This window comes from Phacochoerus africanus, chromosome 3, assembly GCF_016906955.1.
Source record: "Phacochoerus africanus isolate WHEZ1 chromosome 3, ROS_Pafr_v1, whole genome shotgun sequence".
Taxonomy (NCBI): Eukaryota; Metazoa; Chordata; class Mammalia; order Artiodactyla; family Suidae; genus Phacochoerus; species Phacochoerus africanus.
This window is the reverse complement of record NC_062546.1, coordinates 1435090-1444011: the sequence shown is the minus strand read 5'-3', so window position 1 is coordinate 1444011 and position 8922 is coordinate 1435090. Positions and strand designations below refer to the sequence as shown.

Here is an 8922-nt window from a genome sequence, read left to right as displayed (position 1 = left end):
GGGGGTGTGGATGGTGGGGGGTGGCTGGTGGGGGAAGCTGTTGGAGACGGTGTGTAAAAAGTCTGTACCTTCTGCTCAGTTTAAAATTCCTCTAAAAAAGAAAGTCTGTGATTAAAAAGGAAAAAGAAAACAAAACAAAAGCCACCTGCCAAGCTGTTCTCTCACGCGGGTGTGCAGTGTCGCATTCCCGACGCCAGACACTCCTCAGCACTTGGTTTCCTCGATTTTCTTTCTTTTTTTAAGCCCTTGCGGGCGGCGGGGTTTAACTGGCTTTTCCCTTAGGAGTCCTGGCGACCATCTCTCCTCTGGCGTCAGCCTGGTTCAGCCTCCTTGGGCAACGTTTGGGCACGTCTTTGGCCCAGGTCCCTGTCGGCCCCTCCTGTGCCCTCCGCCACCGCGCACCCTGCCTTTGGTCTGGGCGATGTGGTGAAGTTCAGGGGGCCGTGCTGGGTTTGCTTTTTTGGCCGAGGCTGCCAGGTGCTCGGATGCGTGCAGCCGGGTTCCCAGAGCCCAAGGCTGGGGTGGGCACATGGAGGTTCCCAGGCTAGGGGTCTAATTGGAGCTACAGCTGCCGGCCTGCACCACAGCCACAGCAACATTGGATCTGAGCCACTTCTGTGACCACAGCCCATGGCAACGCTGGGTCCTTAGCCCACTGAGTGAGGCCAGGGATCGACTCTGCAACGTCATGGTTCCTAGTCGGATTCGTTTCTGCTGTGCCGCGACAGGTGCTCCTTCACTGATTTCTTGCCTAGTTTCACAGGCCATGGGATGGCATTGTCTGCGGGGTTGTGACCGTGTCAGAGGCCACAAAATTGCATCACGTTGTACTAGAATTTTCTTTTCAGGCTGCGTCTGTGACATGTGGAAGTTCCCAGGTCAGGGACTGAACAGACACCACAGCAGTGACAATGACGGATCCTTAACCCATTGAGCCGCCAGGGAACTCCCATAAGCATTGCCTCAAGTTGGCTGTTCCCCCCGCCCACCTCTGGAACCCTTGAGATTCTCAAAAATTATCCAGGACCCCACGGAGCTTTTGTCTATATGGGTTTTTAATCTATGGACATTTACCATTATTACAAATTTAAAAATAAATATTAACTAATTTAAAAATAACGAAGGCATTTATTATCACAAATAAAATTTTAAAATGAAAAACAGTCATATTTTCCAAAACAAAGAAAAAAATTAGTGACTCTTTAGATCACAAAGCAAGGGGTATGGAACTCACCAGAAGAGGGTACAGGAGTTAAAATGAATGGGTTAGAGCCGCAGGTGTCAAGGTGGATAAATCTTAAAAACATTGAGTGAAAGAATACTTTTCACCTTTATACCTTTTATGAAAAGCTTAAAAACAAGTTTCCCATACACATAGAGAGAAAATCACCCAGCACACAGGAAAGTGGGCACACAGTTCAGGACGGCCCTGCCTTTGGCGCCGGGAGGCAGGCGGCGCTGGTGGGGTGGGGCTGGGGGCACCTAGCACGTGGGCCGCTTTTCCATTTCTCTGCAGGACCGGGTGTAAATGAAGCGGAAATAAAAGTAGTGGGAGGGCAGCGCCTTCCATTTATCTAGTCTGGCCTTCCTTCCATCCTGACTGCCCATCAGCCTCTGGAAACACTGCACCCGCAGACGAGGGGGAGGGGGCAGCCGTGCCAACGCTGCTGTCTGGGGTGCTGGGGGAGATGGGGGGGACTGTGCCATCACTGCTGTCGGGGTACGGGGGCGATGGGGGGCAGCCGGGTCGTCACTGTAATCGAGGAGGATGGGTGGAGGCCATGGAACGGGGTTCGGGGCTGTAGTTTGTCACCTTGCCCCCGGAATGTGAAACCCTCGCGCCCGGCCCCCGCGTCCTAGGCCATCCTCTCCCTTGAGCTAGCGACTTCTTCTCCTTCGTCTCGGGACCTGGTGTCTCGCACTGACTGCGAAACTGAGAGAGCCTCCAGCGTCCCGCAGGGGCTCGGCCCGGCGCGGCCCGGCGGTCCCGGGGCCAGCGCCCACCGCCCGGCCCGCGCCCGCCTCGCCGTTCCAGGCGCCGCCGCCAGGGGCCGCCGCCGCGCCCCTATGACACAGCAACAATAGGGGCCGCTCTGGCCCGCGCGCCGCCGGCCCGCGCTTCCGCCGGAAGGAGCCGCAGGCGGGGGGGCGGGCCTGGCCGGGCAATGGGCGGCCGCTCTGGCCAATCGCCCGCGGGCCAGTGCCCGCCCCTCTCCTGACGGAGCCCAATCGGCGGCGAGAGCGGCGGGGGGGCGGGGCGAGCGGGACTTCCGGCGGGGCCCGGCAGGCGCCGAGGAGGAAGAGCGATCCCGGACAGCGCCTCTCGGCCGACTCTCGGCGCGGACCAGGTACAGGGGGCGCCGGGGGCGGGGACGGTTACGGGGGCGGCAGGGGGCGGGGTCTGCGCCGTCGGCGGCTGCGGGCGGGCGCCCGGGGGGCGGAGGCCTGAGGGGCAAGGGGCCGGCGCGGGCTGGGGTTCTGGGGCCCGGCTCCCGGGCCAGCCCAGCCGCCGCCCCGCCCGCCGCGCAGCGCAGCCGAGGGCGTCGGGCGGCGGGGTCTGCGGGCGGGGATGGCCAGGTCACCCCGCAGAGGATGCAGCGCCGCCGCGGGGCTTGCTGCGCTTCTCCCGGGTGCTCGGGTTTTTTCTAAGGCAGCGAGCCTGCCCGTATCGGGCAGAAACTCGGTTTTAGGCCACAGTCTTGTCTCCTATCCAGTGTGTTAGCGGTTGTCTGCCCAGCTCACGGTTTTAAACCCTTCGGAGCTGCAGATTTAAAAAGTACGGAGAGTGGTGGTGACGAGGGTCCGCAGCGGTGATGCAGTTCAGGTGCGGGGGTAAATTTCCTTCTCTTAGAAACACGAGAAGCAGCAGGGAACCTGGCTCCCTGGGCTCAGGTACTGCGGGCCCAGGTCCACCCGGGAGGAGTTTGGCAGCAGGTGCTGGGGCGGCTTGGGCCTGCCCCCTGCTCCCAGCACGGTGGCAGCCCGCGGTTCAGAGAGAGGGGCTTTCACTCCGCCGCCAGCGAACATTTGAGGAGGAAGTTAGGGTTTCCGTGGCAGTGACTGGGTCTGCTTGATGGTCCGGTTTCAGGATGACGACTTCAGGCGCTCTGTTTCCAAGCCTGGTGCCAGGCTCCCGCGGGTCCTCCAACAAGTATTTGGTGGAGTTTCGGGCAGGAAAGATGTCATTAAAAGGAACTACTGTCACCCCAGATAAACGGAAAGGCCTCGTGTACATTCAGCAGACAGATGACTCCCTCATTCACTTTTGTTGGAAGGACAGGACATCTGGGAACGTGGAAGACGTAAGTGTCTGGTGGCCTCCATCTCATCTCGACCCCCGCCTGGTTGTCAGCGCAGGGCGATTTTCACAGAAGGACCGGTGCCCCGGGGGCACAGCGGCCGTTTCCGTTTTGGAAGGTCTTGGGAGGCCCGGAGCCCCTGGCCTGGTGCCCTTATCAGATATTTTCTTTTGCTTGTGGGTCGTTCTAGCCTCGGGGGTTCTATAGATTCTCCCGTTGCCTGTGTGTCCTTTAAACTTGAAGATTAATTAGGTGCTTTGAATTGGAGAAACTGTATAAAAGTCCTGAACTTATCGCATCCTCGACAGCGTTCTCGAGCGGTCATTTTATTTGGTGTTCTTTGTTCTTCAGACCAAGTCATTTCTCGTTAGGTTCGAGAGCCGGTCAGAGTCGCCTTTTGACTCATCTTGGAACGTTGCTTCCCCAAGTGTCTTTATTGAAAATCCGTCGAGAGTCAGAAGCCCCCCTTCTCTGTTCAGTACCAAGCCCCTCCTGGCCCTCGTGCCCCCCGTGTGGTGCCTCTGCCCCCCCCAGAGACCCCCGCTGGTCTCCGTGTCCTCTCCCCACGCCCCCACACCTAACACGGGACCCAGCGTGTTCTCCCGGAGGTTCCGGGGCTCAGCGGTGCTGTGCCCGTGGAGCCGACTGTCCTCCCTGCTGCTCTCTGTAGGACCTGATCATCTTTCCTGATGACTGCGAGTTCAAGCGTGTGCCGCAGTGCCCCAGCGGCAGGGTCTACGTCCTCAAGTTTAAGGCCGGCTCCAAGCGGCTCTTCTTTTGGATGCAGGTACATGGGCTTTGTCAGCATTTATCTTTTCTTCTCCTGTCAGGAAATTAGGTTAGAAAGTTGCTCCCTGGGTGGTAGAATTCGCTGACGGAAGCTGCTTGCCCTGGAACCTAAGGAGTCCAGGGTATGACCTGGGCGCAGGGGCCTGGGGGCGGGCTTTCCCAGGGTCTGGACCTGTAGCTGAGTCTCGGGTGCCCGCTGCGTGCGGCATTCCCTGGCTGACCAGCCAGAGTCTGCCTGTGGTCTGCTCCTCCTCCAGCGCTCCCGCCCCCGGGGCCCCTAGGGGTCCTCTTGCCCAGGGGACGTGGCCGTGCTCCTGCAGTAGGTGAGCCTGTGTGCTTGCAGTTTGGACAGATCCCCCCCCCCCCGCCCCCGCCATGCCCCCGGCACTCTGTGCAACAGGGCAGGACGGTCGTGTCACAGCAGCTCATCTCTGCTGAGTAGTGTGACAGTGGCCGTGGACAGGTCAGCAAACAGGTGTAGCCACATTCCAGTAAAACTTTATTTGTAAACAGGCTTGTGGTGTGTCAGCCACTGGTGTAGAGCTTGTTTCTCCATAGTTTTGACACCACGTGGTGCCTTTTCTGTTCCCTCCGCCCCGAGCTTGGGGACTGTGTCTTGTCCCCCCTCCCCGCGTCACCCTGCAGGCCCACAGCACATGCTCAGTGACTCCTGGACAAGAGGCGAAGGTGTTTGGTCCTGCATTTCTGGGGGTGCCCGCAGGGCAGCGCTGCCTCACCCCCAACACCTGGTGCTCATGTCAGCGCCCTGCTGACGGGGGGGGGGGCGCTGGTCCGTGGGCGGTGCTCCGATGAAAGGGTCAGTGGGGGTGTCACACGTGTGGCCTTGGCCTGCCGTGTGAAGGGCTTGTCCCGGAGGGTCACGAGGCGGTGCCTTTGCGCCCCCAGTGCTCCTGGCACGTCAGGGTCCCCGTCTGTGAAACGGGTGGCGGTGGACAGGTGACTCCGCCTGTCCGGGCCTCGGGTGCCTCGCCTCTAAGGCGGCCCATGGTGGGCGGGCGGGCCGCTCAGCCGCGCGGGTGCCGCGTCCTCCCCGCAGGAGCCCAAGACGGACCAGGACGAGGAGCACTGCCGGAAGGTCAACGAGTACCTCAACAACCCGCCCATGCCCGGCGCCCTGGGGGCCAGCGGCAGCGGAGGCCACGAGCTGTCGGCGCTGGGCGGTAACCGTCCCCTTCCCGGGTGTGCCGGGAGGTCGCAGTGGGTTTCAGGTGACGTGGCCGCTGAGTGGGGGCCCGCTTGTTGCTAAGCGGATGCAGAGGGTTGCTCGTTAGAAGCCCCCTCCCCCATTCCGGGGTCACCCCCACCGGCGCCCGATGAGACGGTGCCGCCCCGCCTGGCGGGGACACTGGGGGAGGCCGGCCGCGCGGTTCCGGGCAGCGGGAGGCCCGGCCGTGGCCGTCCCGGGCTGACCGCCTTGTCTTGCAGGCGAGGGCGGCCTGCAGAGCCTGCTGGGGAACATGAGCCACAGCCAGCTCATGCAGCTCATCGGACCCGCCGGCCTCGGAGGACTGGGTAACGAGCCCCGGCCCCGGGCCCTCCCCCGTGTCCCTGCGCTCCGAGGGGCTCCGAGCCCTCTGTTCTGCGGGCCGGCTTCCCCGGGGAAGGGCCTGCTTCGCCTGAGGCGGGAGCTGGGAGCCCTGGGCTGGGGGGGGGGGGGGGGAAGGCGAGGCCCCGGGGGGGGGGATCCTGGTCCCTGGGTGGCCCTGGCGCTGCCGCCCCGTCAGGCTGGCGTGGCGCTCAGGAAACGCTTGTCACTTTGTCCTGGGCCTGGGCTCCACGTCACGAGGACCCAGTGCCCTGGTAGCAGGGGGGTGGAGAAGCGTCCGGCTTGGCGGGACGAGCTCCCCCTTGCCCCGCCGGGGTCACCACCTCCCCCGCCTGTCCCTGGGCTTTGGTGCGGGCGTTCCTGCTCCTTTGGCAGGGAGGGTGGGCTGTCTGGCCGGGTGACAGCTGAGCCCTGTCTCCTTGCTCCTCGCAGGGGGGCTGGGGGCCCTGACTGGGCCGGGCCTGGCCAGCTTACTGGGCAGCGGCGGGCCTCCGGCAAGCAGCTCCTCATCCAGGTGAGCTTTCCCCCCGGGAGGACGGAACAGGTCCCGGGGAGGGGCCTTCTGCGCTTCAGACACCCGGGTCCCCGCAGCACGAGGACGCCTGTGGTGGGAGCCCCGTGTCGGGGCGCTTCGGCCCCGCGGGCCGTCGCTCCAGCGCCAGCCTCGCTCTTCGCAGCTCTCGGAGCCAGTCGGCGGCGGTCACCCCATCCTCCACCACCTCGTCCACCCGCGCCACCCCAGCCCCTGCTGCCCCCGCAGCTGCCTCAGCGACCAGCCCGAGCCCCGCGCCCAGTTCAGGGAATGGAACCAGCACGGCCGCCAGCCCGACGCAGCCCATCCAGCTGAGCGACCTGCAGAGCATCCTCGCCACGATGAACGTGCCGGCCGGGCCCGGAGGCGGCCAGCAAGGTAACCGCGCTCCCGGCCCAGGCTGGGCGGCGGGTGCCCGCCGCTGGCTCTCTCGGGCGGAGGGGGGGGCCGAGCGTGTCCCCGGGCCCAGCTGCCTCCCCTGTCGCCGCGCCCGGCAGCTCCCTGGCCTGGAGCCCGCGGCTGGCCTCGCGCCGCCGACGGCCCCGTGCTCGCCGTGCCCTAGTTGACCTGGCCAGCGTGCTGACGCCCGAGATCATGGCCCCCATCCTCGCCAACGCGGACGTCCAGGAACGCCTGCTGCCCTACCTGCCCTCCGGGGAGTCGCTGCCGCAGACGGCGGAGGAGATTCAGAACACGCTGACCTCGCCCCAGTTCCAGCAGGTATGGCGCCCCCCGCCCCCCCCCCCCAGATCCGTGCTCAGCGGGAACTCAGGCACCTGGCTCTCCCTTGCAGGCCCTGGGCATGTTCAGCGCGGCTTTGGCCTCGGGGCAGCTGGGCCCCCTCATGTGCCAGTTCGGGCTGCCCGCAGAGGCCGTGGAGGCCGCCAACAAGGGCGGTGAGTAACCCACCCCTCCGCCTGGCGCCGCTGTCGTTGGGAGGCCTCCCCCGCGTGCAGCCTGGGGCTCTGTCCCCTCTGGGCAGCAGTGCCAGACTGGGGTCCAGAAAGGTCACCTCGTGCTTTTCACTGCGTTCTAGACGTGGAAGCCTTCGCCAAAGCCATGCAGAGCAGCGCCAGCCCCGAGCAGCAGGAGGGGGACGGCAAGGACAAGAAGGACGAGGAGGAAGACATGAGCCTCGACTGAGGCGCCCGCGTCGGGGGAAGGGGGTGTCACCCCGCTCGTGCGGCCCCGGGAGCGGCGTTTGCCCTCCTCGCCCCCCACACCTCTGTCCCCACTTGCTAAGCAGTAAAGGTCTTTTCTTTTATCTGCCAACTCTGGTTTCTGTGCGTGCCCGGCTGCAGGGGGGGGGCCCGTCGTCGTAGGGCGGCACCCGGCTCTGCCCGCGCTGCCAGCCCCGACCGCTCGTCTCACACTCGAGGTCGACACTCAGTCCCCACGGAAGTGCCTTTAATTAATTTCTAAGACGCGGGGGCCAGTGACTGGCAGACCCCCGGCACGGTTCCAGCCCACAGCAGGGAAAGGCGGGACGACGAAGGCAGAAATCCCGCTCACAGTATTGGACCCTTTCATTGAGAAAGTCGGGAGGTGGCTTGAGTTCTGTCTGAAATGAGATGCCCCCCCCCACCCATGGAACCCGGGGCCAAGAGACACATCTCGTCTAAGAGAACAGGCTGAGGGGGTGCTGTCGGCAGGGTGTGTGGAGGGGCTGGGACCCCAGGGGCAGAACCCCGCAATTCTGGGTGTCCTAAAGATCCCTGCCCCGCGTGGTGGCTGGGGCTGGGGACCCAGAGGGGCAGCTGTGTTACGTGGCTGGACAGCCACCAGCCCCCACCGCCCCCTGCACGCCCGCAGTGGGAGGCAGGGCGACCGGGGCCTGGTTCACCCGCAGGTTGCGCATGCAGCCGCCGTAGGCTGGGGGCCGGGCCCGTGCATCCGTGGGTTCTGCGGTGTGGGGGAGATGGGTTGGAGCAGAGGCTGGCGTCCTGTCACAGCAGCCTGCTCCCAGGGGGCAGCTCCCCCCGCCCCCCAGGCCGAGGCCCCACTCACCAGGCAGGCCGCCCAGATGCAGAGGCACCAGGGTGTTGGCCGAGGCTGCCGGCGCGGGGCCCAGGGTGTGGTTGCTCTGCAGGTCCACCTCCAGCCGGAGCAGGCTCCCGCCTTTGGTCACTGGGGACACAGCTTCCTTGTGGCCAGCCGGGAGGCACCTTGCCAGCCACGAGTGGGGCTCTGTGCCCTGTTGAGTCCCCTGCCTGGGGGTCTGCAGCTGCGCCCAGCCCAGTGCCACCCAGGCCCTGCTCTACAGTGGGGAGGGGGGCTCAGGTGTGTCCTGGCTGGGGAGGGGAGAGGGCCCAGCTCACCTGCCAGTCGGTGCCACCGCCCGTCACACAGCGCCTTGGGGCGTGTCACCAGCACAGAGAACTCGCCTGCGCCGTCGTCCGCCCGCAGCAGGACCTGGGAGGGGGCGGGGGGGTCAGGAGGGCCCTGCCAGCCCAAGTCCCACCCTGAGGCTGCAGCCCACGCAGCCTACTCACCTGCTTCTTCGACACCTGCAGCTGCAGGTAGGGGGGCACCTGGCCCCGGCCCAGGTGGAAGACGAGGCCGGTGGCTGTCTGGGGCCGCACCTCCAGCTCCAGGCCCACATCAGGCAGCGTGGCCCCCAGAGTGTCTGCAGGGAGGGGCCGTGAAGGCGCAGGGCCTCGGCCCCAGGGCCCTCCCTCGCTCGGTTCACTCCCACCCCACCCCGGCCCGGCCCGGGCAGGACTGGGGGGCACCAG

At 65.0% G+C, this 8922-nt stretch overlaps 2 protein-coding genes across 4 annotated transcripts in view; one reads left to right on the top strand and one right to left on the bottom strand.

Moving 5' to 3' along the window:
• The first annotated feature begins 2256 nt into the window (after positions 1-2256).
• ADRM1 (ADRM1 26S proteasome ubiquitin receptor) lies at positions 2257-7451 on the top strand. Of its 2 annotated transcripts, XM_047770705.1 has the most exons (11): positions 2259-2348; positions 2715-2824; positions 3089-3302; positions 3970-4086; positions 5146-5269; positions 5535-5621; positions 6088-6169; positions 6333-6565; positions 6750-6907; positions 6981-7083; positions 7224-7451. In XM_047770705.1, the coding sequence occupies exons 2-11, from the start codon at positions 2814-2816 to the stop codon at positions 7328-7330; spliced, it is 1236 nt and encodes a 411-aa protein (XP_047626661.1). In that variant the 5' UTR covers positions 2259-2348; positions 2715-2813; the 3' UTR covers positions 7331-7451. The 2 variants fall into 2 exon arrangements, with proteins under 2 accessions (XP_047626662.1, XP_047626661.1); XM_047770706.1 differs by lacking the exon at positions 2715-2824 and having other exon boundaries at positions 2257-2348.
• Positions 7452-7577: 126 nt separating this feature from the next.
• LAMA5 (laminin subunit alpha 5) overlaps positions 7578-8922 on the bottom strand; it is a 50286-nt gene continuing 48941 nt past the window's right edge. Inside the window, exons 77-80 of one of the 2 annotated variants that reach the window (XM_047770703.1) lie at positions 8680-8813; positions 8506-8599; positions 8195-8314; positions 7578-8089 (exon numbers count right to left, since the gene is read on the bottom strand). In XM_047770703.1, coding sequence (XP_047626659.1) covers positions 7950-8089; positions 8195-8314; positions 8506-8599; positions 8680-8813 — 488 coding nt within the window. In that variant the 3' untranslated portion in view covers positions 7578-7949. Of the gene's footprint in view, positions 8090-8194; positions 8315-8505; positions 8600-8679; positions 8814-8922 lie in introns of those variants that run through there. The other variant, XR_007133781.1, reaches the window with a different exon arrangement.

Bases quoted from the DNA above. Each gene is read 5' to 3' on its own strand.
- ADRM1 (XM_047770705.1), top strand. The intron at 5,622-6,087 runs GTAACGAGCCCC...TGCTCCTCGCAG, and splicing joins CGCCGGCCTCGGAGGACTGG to GGGGGCTGGGGGCCCTGACT. The intron at 6,170-6,332 runs GTGAGCTTTCCC...CGCTCTTCGCAG, and splicing joins GCAAGCAGCTCCTCATCCAG to CTCTCGGAGCCAGTCGGCGG.